The sequence below is a fragment of the Polyergus mexicanus genome, unplaced genomic scaffold (assembly GCF_030449975.1).
Source record: "Polyergus mexicanus isolate NDT 795.1 unplaced genomic scaffold, iyPolMexi1.0 SCAF_6, whole genome shotgun sequence".
NCBI lineage: Eukaryota > Metazoa > Arthropoda > Insecta > Hymenoptera > Formicidae > Polyergus > Polyergus mexicanus.
Genome location: NW_027223326.1, coordinates 1,668,626 through 1,683,833, shown reverse-complemented (window position 1 = coordinate 1,683,833; position 15,208 = coordinate 1,668,626). Strand labels below are relative to the sequence as shown.

Genomic DNA, 15,208 nt, shown 5'->3' with positions numbered 1-15,208 from the left:
CTCCAGATATTGCGCCTTCAGATTTTTATCTGTTCCGGTCTTTGCAGAATAGTTTAAATGGCAAGAATCTCAATTGCGAGGAAGCTGTCGAAAACCACCTTACAAACTTTTTTCAAGAAAAAGCAAGTTCTTTCTTGAAAAATGGAATCGACAAGCTTATAGATGGCTGGAAAAGCATTGTAGAAAAGAATGGAGACTATATAATTGATTAATAAAAGTGTTATCTCTAAAATATAATCTATTGAAGTTTATATTTAAATCGGGCACGAACTTGTGCAATCAGCCATATAAACTGTATTTCTGATGAATCGGAAAATTATATATTATTAGGAGTAATGAAAATATATAATATTAACAAAATTATCAATTACACCGCAATCAATTTATTTCCTCATGAAATATACGTATTCGATACACATACAGTACACGGACAATATTTTATGATATAATAGATTCAAGATAATGCAATCCGAATAGAGGTAATTCGTGACGAAAATAGAATAAAAATTATATTATTATGTGGGTACAAGAAAATAATAAATGTATTGTTAGAGCAAAAGTTTTGGGAAAAGTTTTGCATGTATGTGAATATTTAGGAAAATGGAAAACATATCAACTTTTTGGCTGTTATTATAATACTATTAAATCTTTGACTAGTAATCGAGTTTCTTTAAAACTCTTTTGTTATTAAAGTTTGTTTGATACTTTAGGATATTGTCCTAGTTTCCTCTCTCTGCGATATTGAGACGAAGCAATATCTCCGATATGTATGTATAATGACAAATCTAATATTTTCCCCCAGATTACACTACTCAACAAAATTTAATTTTCCTTTTGTAGAAGTATTTTAGCGAAGGATCCTAAATTGTTACGAGAGATCCTGATATTTCGAAATTACTAATATAAAAGTATCGATACGTCTAGATTTTTTTTGGTCACGTATCTTTTTACGATATCATTTATAAATGCTTAACAACAATGACATATTTGACACGGAGGTTAAATATGTAAAATGAAATGTTTTATATGTGTATTATGTGTTGCCGAAAATTTCATCTAAATATATTAAACAACGAACTGCTACGAAAATGTTCGCTACAAATATCTTTGAGTTCCAATCTGAAGTTATGAAACTGTTAAATTGGAAATCTAGACGTGATCATTAATCAGTTTTTTTAATCGAAATCAATCAGAATTCACACACATTCGTGTTATCTCTTTCTTATTATCTGCCCGCGGATTCTAAGGAATAGAAACATTTATACGAGAATCGGATCTGACGCACATTCATGCCATAACTTCTACAAGGTGTCTATTGTTGAGTAGTGTTACTCGCAACACTGCTGTTGGATGTGTAACAATTATTCGTCTTGCTTACTCTGCCGTGTAGTTAGAGCAAGCCGATCGCCGAACCAGCGCCCTGCGTCGCGTATACGTACACGTTACTACTACTACTACTACTACCACTACTACTACTACTACCACTACCGACTCAGCTATCTACCACTGTCAGCTACTATCGACTACTACCGCTATCGTCTACTACTACCACTACCGCTACCGCTACCACTACTACTACCAATCGTGTTACGCCTCCTTCTGAACGAACCGAACGAAACGAGAGTCAGCTATAAGTCGACGCAACCTCGCTCGCAGAGGTACATAATCCTATTTTTTATAATATCAGGTATATTTTGCCATTTTTTGTTTTGCGTTACAAGACCTTGGCTTCTCAAAAAATCGTCCTTTGTTTACCTCATGATGTACAAAATACATACACCGGCTGTGTCGCGTATTTCGCATCGAGGCGGGTTGATCGCGTTCGAACGCGGGGTGACACTCTTACTTCTACCATAAAAATAAATATAATTGGAGATAGTTGAACGGATATACTACATATTCATAGTTGGGAGAAAGAGCGAGGGGAAGTTCCTCGAAGATATGTAAGAAATCTAATATAATTGTTTTCAATTATTAATTTTTTTTTTTTGAAACTAACATTAAAAACCACCGTGGAAAATTGCTTTTACAAAATATGCGATGAATATTCGATCGAATTAAATTGAGAATCGCTCTCGACGATACATTGAAATTGTTGAAATATTTTATTCTAAATGACAAAAGTGTATGCGCAACAAGATAAATTAACATCTGAAATATCTTGAAATGTAATTTGAAAATTCACTCCCACAAAATGTAATATGCATGTGTAATATTTTAATACTTTATCGATAATTGCTCTATTTCAAACATATGGTAGGTAATACAAGATGCGGCGCGGGAACTTCCCTATTTTAAAAAATCATAAAACAAAAAGTATTAGACATATCATTTAAATTTTTTTTTTTTACATGGAGGTACATTTAAAGTTTTTTTTTTTAATTACTTCTTGAAAATGACATCTTGAAGGTGGCCTTCGTTCTGGTCTATACATTGGGAGAGTCGAAATCGGAAGTTTTGGTCCACTTTGTGCAGCACGAATATTGTTCTTCAGCTCATCCAGGGTTTTTGGACGATTGGTATACACCAAGGATTTAAGATATCCCCGTAAAAAAAAAATAATCACAGGGTGCTAAATCCGGCGAGCGTGCTGGCCACTCAAGATCACCCCTCAAAGAGATAAGACGTTCGGGGAAGTCCAATCGTCCAAAAACCCTGGATGAGCTGGAGAACAATATTCGTGCTGCTATTGCCAACATCGACGCAGACATGCTGGACAAAGTGGACCAAAACTTCCGATTTCGACTTTCCCAATTGACCAGAACGGAGGCCACCTTCAAGATGTCATTTTCAAGAAGTAATTTAAAAAAAACTTTAAATGATATCTCTAATACTTTTTGTTTTATGATTTTTGAAAATAAGGAAGTTCCCGCGTCGCACCCTGTATAATGTTTACCTTTGCGCAACGTATAATGTAAAATGGATCTTATATCTTAATATTCAAGGAATAAATTCTGGGGAAAAAAGCGCGAAAATTAGGAGAATTTAACGTTAGTTTTCACGGATTTAGGCAACGCCTAAAACCGTGAAAACTTAAACGATGACGTACGGAGGCGTGTATAGCGATGCTAATTAGCAGCAGTTTCGCGTACACGCCATTAACGGGCTCCTTTAAACACCCGAGTAACGATAATATATACCTGGTGCTATTCGGCAGGATACCGTTTCTTTGTCCGATAAGTATTTCCGTCTCGTCCCTCCGCTCTCCCTCCCTTTCTTTCAACCGAGCGAGAGCGTTGCCGAAGCGAGAAATCACATTGTTGCTGGCCCACTTTTACGATCACTTTAAAGCGAGTCCAAAGGAGTCTAATTAAAAAGGAAACAATTAAAATCTTCGAGGAACATCCGGCGGTGGCAAGTCACTCCGTCTTTCAAATCTTCTCACCCCGTAGAAAATTGTGAAAGTTTGTTACTGTACAATACGCAAATACAATACAATTCCGTATCAAGGCTTTGTAAAAGAAGAGCCAGTTTATTTCTCGAGAAACTTTTTTTTTTAATCATTAATATATAATTATTGTAATTTTTCATAAAATTAAAACGTCTTTAATAACGATAGAAGATTTTTAAAAATCTACAAAGTAGATGCAGGTAATGAAAAACGAAAAGATATATATTCTTCACATTAAAATACATTATTGCTATTATTTATATTAATAATATACCATGATAAATAATAGATAAAATAATTGAAAGTTGTAAAACTTCGATTAAAGTTAATTAAAAAGAATAAAACTTTTAATTTTTATTTATATGTCAGATTTTTAAAGAAACGAATTCATCATATTGATACCTTACCTTACGTTTGATCTTAATTAAAAAATAAAAAAAAAAAAATTATTATGATTCGTGTATTAATAAACTGAATATATAGCAATTGGTAAGTTGTCACCCCGGTTTCATGCGCGCGCAACACAATTCGATCTGCCATTTTGCGTAAACGGAAACAAGGAAAACCGCTTGAAGAGAGCAGCGCATTGTTTTATTGTTGACATGATGAGTGTAAAAGAAGGGCCTGATCCACCATGCAGCCTTCAGTTGAAAGAAATCGTCGATGAGAAGGACGAGCTCACGTCGCGACGCGCCAAAAAAAAAATGACAAAAAAGATGGATACAAACTATCTTTCGCGAAAATCTGCATATAGATCTTGAGAAATAGATATTCTTCCCGATCCTTAAACCTTTCCTCGAATCCACATTATAATTCGCCCCAATAATACAACCCGTAGAAAACATCTCCCATAGATAATACCCACCCGATATTAGATCGATAATTACTTCGATATACGCGCGTAAATAGCCCGAACGAGATAGACGATAGATAAAGAGAAAAAAATAACGGAAGCAGATTTATAATGAAAACAAAAATATATTTAGAGAGAGAGAGAGAGAGAGAGAGAGAGAGAGAGAGAGAGAGAGAGAGAGAGAGAGAGAGAGAGAGAGAGAGAGAGAGAGAGAGAGAGAGAGAGAGAGAGAGAGAGAGAGACGATCGGCTGTCACGCATGCTGACAGCTGCATGGAAATCAGACGAATGCTTTTGTTATTTTGCTAAAAATCGAAATTTTTATTAATCCTTCGTATCGTCACGAGCGAGTACTGCGTGCTCTGATAATTATCGATATCGATTGCCGTTTGACAATTATGTTTTAATTCGAAGGTAGAAAATAATATGCAATCGAGAATGAGGAAAAAAAAAAAGACTTCGATTCTCTACATGTAGCAATTGTTGCATTTTTTACAGGGTTGGCCGGAAAAGTTCAGTGAGTGAAATGAACCATGGTAAATTTCGGTTTTTATTGTCCCCGATATTATCCCAATGGAACAAGCTGGCAAAAACTATAAAAATAACTTAATATGTAATATTAAAATATATTCATCTAATTTTATGTGAAAGGATACCATTGTTTCTATTAATAAATCATACTAATCGCTGTAATTAAAAAAATTAAATAAATATAATAATAATCTCCTTTAATTCAAATATGTGAAATTTTCGAAGCAAAAACTTTTTGATATAAATTTTACTAAATATTTTATTAATATTTAGTTTAATAAAAAAAATACAATAGTAACAAAATTAAAAAACTTTTAATTATTAATTAAAAATTCATTTAATTTAATTACGAATATTTTAGAGATCATTAGAGATCGAGTATACGTTTATCATTCAATATCATCTAATAATAAAAAAAAAAAAACTAATTTATTTGCTACGTCGATTCCTAATATATTACCGATTTTATTTAGGATACTACTTAAATTGACGAATATTGATAAGACGGTATTTTTTTATTTATTTTAACATTTTTAATAGAAAACATCAGTTTTTGCTAGTTTCTCCGAGAAACACCGGTTTTTATCTCTGGTATGGATTTAATTTAAAAAATGTGGAATTTTGTCAACCCTGATTTTTTAGCATTGAAAGATACACAAGTTTAAAAGTTTTTTTTTTTTTTTTTTTTTTTTTTTTTTTTTTTTTTTTAAATATATATATGATTTTGTGTGCGTGCATGTGTGTTATGCGTGCGTGTGTGTGTGTGTGTGTGTCCCTTTTCTTTATGTTTTCTAACTATTATAAAGAAAAATAGATAAATTGATGTGTTATTTAATAAATTTGAATAAAAAAAGGAAGAAATATATATATATATACCACGCTACTGCTCGTTGACGATTTCAGTTCGTATGATTTAGTCGATCGATAATAAATCAAAGTGCGAAATGGTAGTTGTAAATTATTTTCCTGGCATTTCGTACTTTGCCTTTGTTTAGAAAACGCGAATGGCCGAGAGCGAATAGACTTAATTCGAAATCATACTCCAAATTGTTCCAAATTAATTTCGAGATGCAATTTCTTATTCTTCGATATAATTAATTAAATTGAATATAAATACATATTTAATTTTATTCAATTGAATTTACTCACTTCAAGCACTATATACACTCTTGCCGGATAATATAAATAAAACTTTCAAGGATCAAACTTTTACTTTTATATGAAAGATTTTCTCTCAATATTAAAATTAAACCTTTTTCAAGTTAAACTTCGATTCATTTAGTTTAAATTCCGGCTGCGAAAAAAAATTAGCTCGACGATTCGCACGTAGTTGTATTCGTCCTCCTCCTTTACTCGCCCCGCAATCGATCGCCCTAATTCCTCTAATAATCGAATCACTCTCATTTAATAAGTTTCAAAGTTATTATTAAGATAAAGAGAAAAGAGAAAGAGCCTTCACATCGAGAACGTTTTGGCTCTCGACAAATTATACTGTTAGTAATTATTCAGGGTGGTCGATTCGCGTTACCAAAAGAGGATCGCACGTTCTCTACCCTCCCCCTTCTTCCTCCTCTCCCCCAGCCACCTCGGCTTTCCTTTGCCTTTCGTCGCCCCTCTCTAATGACCTGTTCGTACGACTTGCAGCTCCACGGTGGCTCACCCCTCGGAATTGCCACCCTCTCCACACCAGTGGGAATAAAAAGTCTTCCCCGTTCCTGTCCCCAAGATAAAGATTATTGGACCCGAGGGTGACGACTTCGCGTCGCGCTCCGAGAAGAAAGGACAATCTTTCGACTGGAAGATAGTAAGTCGCCGATAACAAGAAGAAAGAAGAAGGCGAGGTGGAGGAAGAAAGACGGGGGACTGGAAACTATGGAGAGAAGAGCCAAGAGAGACAATAGACTGCCGCACATTGTAGCCTCAATTTTCGACTAGCCGATACATATACACATGTGCGAGATATCGCATGCGTAGAAAAATGCCGGGGAAATTTTGACGTATCGGAAATTTGGAATTTTCATTATTCATCTCTTTCTAAGAAAATTGAAAATTATTTTACTTCATCCTACAAGTGGAATTTCTTCCGAAAATTTGAAATTATTTTAAATAAATAAATAAATTTTTAACTTCTCCGTAAGAATTCTATGAGGAAAGAACTGGTTTTTCTCCATTTCTATCCTGAGGTTGTATTCTTCGAAAGATAGTTGCAAATTCTTTCGATTTTTTTCCCTTAAGGAAATACGCTTCGAGAAAAAGACTTTATTTATTTTTCTTTAGACGTACATTTAAATAATAACGATGCGTAAATCTTTTTTCGGTTTATTTCGTGCAACACAATTAACAGAATTATTATTCAGCAATGAAATGGAGATACAAGTAAATGACGATATTCTGTTTAACAGAGTATTTAAATTATGAGATTCAATTTGCCTCGATAGAAATTTTTTTGACAGATTACAAAATTTTTATTAAATTTGTAATCAATTATCATAATCATTATTATAATCAATTATCGATATCCTCGTAGAATTTCAGCCATCCTCATGGAATTCAAAGAAAATTCCAAGAATTTTAATAATCAATATCAAGGACTAAGAAATGATTAAGGAAGAAGAAAGAAAGAGACAGAATAATGTCGCCACATCCGTCAAATATTCTTTTAGAGAAAATTCATTCAAAATTTTACAAAAATATTCTCTCGTCGTTTCTCTGCGCATTTTACCGCATCCTGCATTATGTATATATAGCAATACATTACACATATACGTTGTATACACATGATATCAAGGGGAGAGGGACACGTGTAACACACATACATACATACATACATACATACACACATACACATAAATACATATTAGCCAATTTAAAACGCGAAGTAGCCAATTTTAATTCTGAGAAAGAGCAGCGGGAGATAGGGAGGATTTCTGGACGAGCGGAATCATGAGTACCGTGAGAGCGAAAAAACGAAAAGATGGAGGGGGAGTAATAGTTAGTAGCGTTTAGTAAAACACGAGCGTCCAAAAGACGGGCCAGTTCTTTTTTGTTTCTTAGATTTTACATACGTGTACAGGTCGCGCGCGAGGTCAACTGACATTTATAATTGAATATGCGCACGCGTGGGAGGAAAGTGCCGGGGAAAGGAAAGCAATCGAGGCTCCTCTGACGTTAGGAAATATTCCTGAGAATGTCATCATATTGCGAATCGAATCGTCTTCGAAGGGACACGCCTCGACGATGTCGTCGCAGTAGCAAGATTAATCGAATAGTCCTTGATTGGGATTGCGCGAGGATGCCTCGAGGAATGAAGATATAGCTCTTAATCAACAGGACATGTCGCTGCAAATAGACATTTCTTCTTGAAAGAATATCTCTCGAGGACGTCATCCTAATAACGATACAATTATTGTTCTACGAATCGAATAATCCTCGGCAGAATATTATTCAACGAGGATATCTTGAGGAGCGAGAAGACAGTTCTCTAAATCCGATCGTTCTCGATGAGATATCTCTCAAGGATATCGCGCAAGAACATTCAATCCTTGGCGAGATCCTTCATCGTTACAAAGATATTGCGAGTATCACCTGAAGGTCAGGCAGACTATGCGAAGTCCGCTTCAAATCGAATTGCCACTGACGAGATATATATTCGTCGAAATAAGATGTCGCACGATCGATTCTCTTTCCGACTGGCGGAAATTCGAGAATATTTCTTCCTTCGGCAAAACGCGACACACGAAATGTGCACCGTTTACCGAAGCCTCGTGCGAACTAATCGATCATCGCGAGCGTTGATATTTGATCGAAAGCGAAACTCTCGAAATCCGCGACAAATCTGCCACGAAGAGGAACCGAGAGAAAAGAGAAGAGAAGAAGATCGACGAGTCGAAGAAATCGTCGTCGTCGTCGATCCTTCTCGATGAAGTAATGACAATCCGGAACTGTCAAAGGGATTGTATAGCAAGACGAATAGCGGCCAACGATAATATATAACGGGTGGGCTAGAGATCGTGCATTCGATTGGCACTATTCCTCCCCGATGCGTCGGCATTAATAAGATAACGAATTAATTTTGACCAGCATTCGTTGGTGGAATGAATAAAGACTAGTAAGTCCCTGATCGAGGCATTCTTCCTGAAATGGAGAATAGACGAAGAAGAAGGAAAAATAGGTATAAGTTCGGATAAATGCGCGCGACAATGTGGGATCGAGGAAAAGTGGGAAAATTGCGACAGCAGCGAGTCGCAAACGCGAAAGATTTTGAGATTATAAATTCATAAAAGAAATGTGTATATATATATTGTCGTTGATAGGAGAGCTTTCGAGTATTCCCGTTACTTTCGAAAACTTTACGTTCGAAATAAAAATTCACATTAGCGAATTTAGAAAAAGGCGCAAATTATCTTCCAAGTAATTTCGAAATTGATGATTCGATCGGCTACGAGGTCGGTAACAATGAGACAAATTCGAAAGTTGAAAGATCCCGAAAGGAACTTCCAAAGGATCGTTAAATTTGCGCTATTCGATGAAAATTAATTTCGAGAATGACGTTGAGAGCGTCGTTTCCGTAATCTTTCCGCGCTTATCGGCGACTCGCTGTCTCGATAAGACGAAAGAAATTCGCGTCTTGTTTTCTTCGCGAGTGTCCTGATCCCACGTTCGCTTGTTTTCGTCTCAAGATCGAGATTTCGAATAGCGAGACTCTTTGGATCTCAGGTTAAGAAATAGGAAAAAGAAGGATGTCCTGTAAAAAGATAGGACTCTCGCATAGGAGGAGGGAGACAGAAGTATGCGCGAACCATGTATCGATTGTCAACGACTTTGTTGCCAGACGGGAATCTCGAGAATCTCCCCGTCGAGAAAACAATTCTCGTCCATCTCGGCGACAAGATAATTTTCCCTCGTTTACCTCGCGAATGCGGGTTTCCTTCACGCGATTTTATCGCGATTTATTCCAATAAACACACTGCCGATGTATTGTGCGACGATATCAATACGGGAAAACGAAAGAAGAAGAAAGAGATAGAGATAGAGATGAATAGATGAAGACAAAGTGTGGAACAAATAGAAGAATGGAAAGAAGGAAAAGAATGAATGAAAAAGGAGGATTGAAACCGGAGAAATTTTTTAAATTTTGTTTTCCTATACTAAGCACGCGGAGAGATGTGAATATTATGCTGATTCGTGCGTTGTGTGTGTGTCGTAAAAAATTAAAAAAAAAAAAAAAAAAAAAAGCAAAAGAGTAAGATGGATTATAATGTGAAAATTTGAATTTATTGATTTTATGTCCAGTTTCAATCCCCGATAGGAACTTAATCTACACGGAGGATCGAGAGACGGAAGAGAGCGATGGATCGTAGTCGTTTTTGTATAGACTTATGATATGTACCTCCGGTATTATTTCTGATTATGTTGTGAGCGCCGTGCGATTCAAACTAGACATTCGAATCTCGAAACTCGACAATCTCGTTGCGATTAAAAATTTCGATGCGACGAATAGCGCGAAAAATTTATCTAGAAAATTCGATTATTTACTATAATATCAAACTGAGATCACACTTAATTTCTTGTATATTTTCTAAAATATTTTTATTTTAATCTTTTTTTCTTTAAAGAAAGCAACTACTTTGTCAAATATTTACTCAAATATCTGACTCGAGTCGTACTTGAAACGCGATTGTCGAGGATTGTCGTTTGAATGCTTTCACTCTTGCTTCATCTCCTGATAAAACCATATCTCTTAGAGATATAAAAGCTAAAGCGTCGAGACATAATAAAATATCAAACAAAAATATACAAAAATAAATAAAACCATGCAAATCAGAAATAAATATTACAACAGCGATAATGAAAAATATCGCAACTGCAATTTTTATATATACAATAGTATATACAATGAATTTTTAATGTTATTTTATCATTAATAATAAATATTGAAATATTTTCCATGTGATTACAAAAAATTCAGTGCTCCAGAATATCGAATTTAGCAAATATGGACTGTTTCTTTTTTTTTTTTTTTTTTTTTTGTATTTTGTTGATTTTATTTTATCATGTCTCGCGTTCTCAACTTGAGGGTGACTGGTAAATGTACAGAAAATCGGAAGGACGCGCGCACGCGCACGCGCACGGTACACATAATTACGTTCTGAGTGTGATTTTAGATTAAGGGATTTTTAGATAATTAGTAGTAACTTTTCGACAACCCGAGAAATGCCCTTAGAACAAAATGAAAGGAAAGTTTAGGGTAGTAGGAAGACGCGCAATTCCGCGTTTGTTTCGACGATAAAAGAAAAACACGTGTATGTTTCCTTTCTTCTTTTACACAGATGCGCTCGCGACGACCGATCGGAAACGATGAAAGATCGCCGTTACGAGGTGACCGCGCGTAAGTTAGTTGTAGCCCTTAGTTAAGTGCTGAGAAAAAGAATGCATCGTGTGCGGTCGACGAAGGAGAATGTGTGCTAAGGATTTCGGATCGAGAAAGCTTCTTCGATATTGGTATTCTCGCCGTTAATATAAAAAAATAGAGATTATCGGCTTGATGTCATCACGACACAATGTTTGCAAATATCAAATGTCTATCTCTCGTAATATTTTAATCTTCATGAGTTTGTTTCATAAAAATATTTTGCGAAAATATTTCCTCTAATTTTTCTTTATTTCACGATTTTTCAATCGACCAAAAACATTTTATGCAAAAGATGCGTCCTTTATTTATACATTCATAAATTTATTAAATTTTTCAAGACTTTATATAGGCACGAAATTTATCTCATAATTATAAGAAAAGATAATTCGAAAAAATATTTTTTACAGCAAAATCTCTTTCTTTGTAAAATTAATTTCAATAAAATTGTGTATGCGTGCGTGCGTACATGAGGGTGTGCATGTGTGCGTATGCGTGTAGGAAACTGCACAGAAAAAAATAAAATAAAATGAAAAGATAAATTTTATCAAAATAAAATATATTTTAATGATAAAAATAGAGAGAGAGAGAGGCATGTTGAAAATGTAAAATAAAGATCTAAAGGATTGTAATCGTTTTGAAAAAATAACATCTTGACAATTGAAATAATACGTTTGCGAGAACATCGTTGGGCACGGGTCGTGATTCTATTTAATCGCGATTTCAACGAAACGAATAATCGAGCCGCGTTCTTTGATTTTTTTTGAATATGTCCACGTTTAATATGTAAATAATACTTCTCCTCTATACAGATATATATCACGTATTTCGCGATCGCGGTAAATCTCTAGCGATAACATAACGTACACGATTATAGCATCATTGGTGAAGACACGCGTTGTCACATCGTACGTTTTTATTGTACTAATATTAATTCGGAGATATATTCGCAAATCCCTTTAAATCGAGTCTTTTGGTGTAATATCGAAAAAGTATCTTCGCATATAAAACAATCATGTATTTAATTGCAATAGTAATTAATTGTAATTAATAGAATTTAGTTGACAGTTTTGGGAAATTTTACCTCGAATATATGAAATTTTGTTGTACGCGGCGACAAAATTGTAACTTGTACAAAGTTATATGCGATTTATGTGTGAAGATCAGTATACATTTCTCTGTACAATTATGTGATTTATAAAAGTCAGTATACATTTTTCCGTAATAACGTTGAGTCTTCGCTTCTTTCGTCCGAGATCCTCCTCTGTAATTACTGTAATAACATACCGTATTGTGTCTTATTATTTCCGAGGTATGGCGTATAACGCGCTTCTCCCATTTCATCATTTGTAAATAGATTATCATCATATTTATCGTATACGTAAATTGCAAACTCATCAGGATATTCGTCGCGATTGCAGAATACGCATTAATACAGTCACTTTATTGAACGTCGTCATTAACTTTAATCCACAAAATCAAGAAAGTTGTACAAGATTCTCCGTCATAAAAAATATAAATAATAATAGAAGGGCCAATTAGAGTCAATTACCTCTGATGAATCATTATCTTCATATGATATCTGTTTTTTTTTCCCCCTTTCCCTTTTTAATAGACTTTCGTATTTTGAAAGATACCGAGAATAAGTTTTACGACTTTAAGGTATAATCATAATCAGACTCTGATTAAACTTTAAGGTTTCCAATCAACACAATTTCTTCCATTAATATATCCAGGTTTTATATTGTGTTATCGAGAAGGGACCGAAGAAGAAAAATGTTTGGCTCCATGCAATATTTTTGTAATTATTATCAAGTCAATGTACATATCATTATCTCTTGCGCGAGTTTGGCTCTAATTTGTCTTTGTGTTATTATCTATCTATATTGTATTACTATTATCTAGATTAGTTGGATAAAAAGATATTGGCAAATAACACGACAAAGGAATTTGTTTTATTTTATGTATCTCGAAGAGAGAGAGAGATAACACTGACGCGCGTTGGTTGTCGCGATATCAGATTTAATATTAGATTTATTATGAGAGACGCGTTGAAATATTTGATCGAGAATTTTATCAGAAATCTTTGTTCAACGCATATAAACGTTGCGGATGCGATTCAAGCATAATACGGAGATTTTTGAACACTCGGATACGATAATAAATAAGTTAGCAACATACGTACACACATACACATACGCGCGCGTTTGCTCGGCTAATTAGCAAGTACTTTAAATATGCTTTTAAGAATGACAATTTTCACTTTTCCTCTCTTTCATATTTTTAATGAATAATCGATAAGGGTAATGACTAAACTCTATATGTATATTTTTTTCAATTTAATTTGTTTAATTTTGATTTTCTTTTTTTTACGCGAAAGAATTTTGAGACATTCGAATAGCGCTCTTTTTCGAAATCTGTCAAATTATTTTTGAAAATAAAAATTATATATGACCTTTATTGACATAGTAAATATGATCTCGTTTTCATCCAACAGCTATCGATTGTTGCAATTTTTTGCGACCGCATTATTTCCCCAAATTTTTACGACGCAAACGACGATAATTGGAAAAAAAAAAAACGCGAGCGATTGTTTAATAAATTTTCGAAGACATAACTCATCCACGAGAAGGATGCGCGATTCGAAGTTTTCGCGGAGTGCGATTTGCAATCTTAACTCGATCAAGAACGAGCGCCGGAGAAGATAACAAATCGGAAGAAAGATTGGATACGTATGTGTGTGGCATGTGTGTGAGAATAACACAGGGATTGAAATCAATATAATTTAAATATTTTCTCATTTTCATACGATCGATTGTGAAATAAACACATAATCAAAATTCTTCGATTTAGAATGAAATCTTTTTTTAGCAAATATTTTAGTCTGTTTTAAAATCAACCCAGTAAGCAATTTGATAACAAATTGTTGCCAAATTGGCATCAAATTCGCTCAAAACTTGGTAACAAATCCAGTGGCATCTGTGTTCGCATTAAGCTTGTGTTTTGGTGACAAAGCTTGTTGACATAACCTGACAACAAATTGACGGCAAAAACCGAGCAAAGCTTGACATGATTTGACGTCAAATTGATGGCAAAAATCGACCAAGATCTGCGCAAGACAATCTGATAGCAGATTGTCAGCAAAAACCGAACAAATTCTGCAGCTTTTGGCCATTCATATAAAAGTATATATTTAAATAGATTTAAAGCCTTAACCCTAAATAACAAAATGATGATAAGTTTTGGTCATAAAATGACCATTAGATAATTAGACATTATATAAAATCATATATTAATATATTAAAACATATAGGTAAATTCAAATAACTTAATTTATAAAATTAAAGATCTTTTTGGACAGAAATTGTTTGAATAAGTGAAAATCGAACAATTATCTGTCCGATTTGCCAAAAATCAATTCAATATCTGAATTTCCTGTATAAGAATTATGTCAAAAATTGAACTGATAGAAATATATATATTATAATATTATTAGCATTTTGTAGGCTTTATATACACTCATGACAAGAATTTGAATACGGGTATAGATAATGAATAACGCGCCGCATAGCGATAAGCGACTCAACTATTTTATAATACTTTGTAATAAGCTGCAGATTTTGTTCGGTTTTTGCTGCCAATTTGCCATCAAATTGCGCACTCCAGATCCTGCTCAATTTTTGCCGACAATCTGATGTCAGTCATGTCAGCAAGCTTTGCTCGGTTTCTGCCGCCAATTTGCTGTGTAGTTATATTAGCAAGCTTTGCTTGATTCTTGCCGGCAATCTGCCAGCTTAATCGGTAATAACAACTCTTGTACCAAATTTGTAGCCTTTCTGCTGACAATAATTTGTAGCAAGCACTTGGCAATATCTGTTGGAACAGACCTGGCTGACTGGGAAAATTTATTAATAGAATAACTATTTAGCAAGATAATTAATCTCGAATTATACTAAGCCCGCTATCTATTTCAGAAATATCCTCTAAATACGAAGAACTTGTAATACTTTAATTTTAATAATTAT

At 34.3% G+C, this 15,208-nt stretch overlaps 1 protein-coding gene across 1 annotated transcript in view; it reads left to right on the top strand.

Moving 5' to 3' along the window:
* The window catches only part of Nmo (serine/threonine-protein kinase nemo), a 53,959-nt gene extending 39,426 nt beyond the window's left edge, over positions 1-14,533 (top strand). The window contains exon 9 of the mRNA XM_070296969.1: positions 6,419-14,533. Coding sequence (XP_070153070.1) covers positions 6,419-6,473 — 55 coding nt within the window. The 3' untranslated portion in view covers positions 6,474-14,533. The remainder of the gene's footprint in view (positions 1-6,418) is intronic.
* The last annotated feature ends 675 nt before the right edge of the window (positions 14,534-15,208 follow it).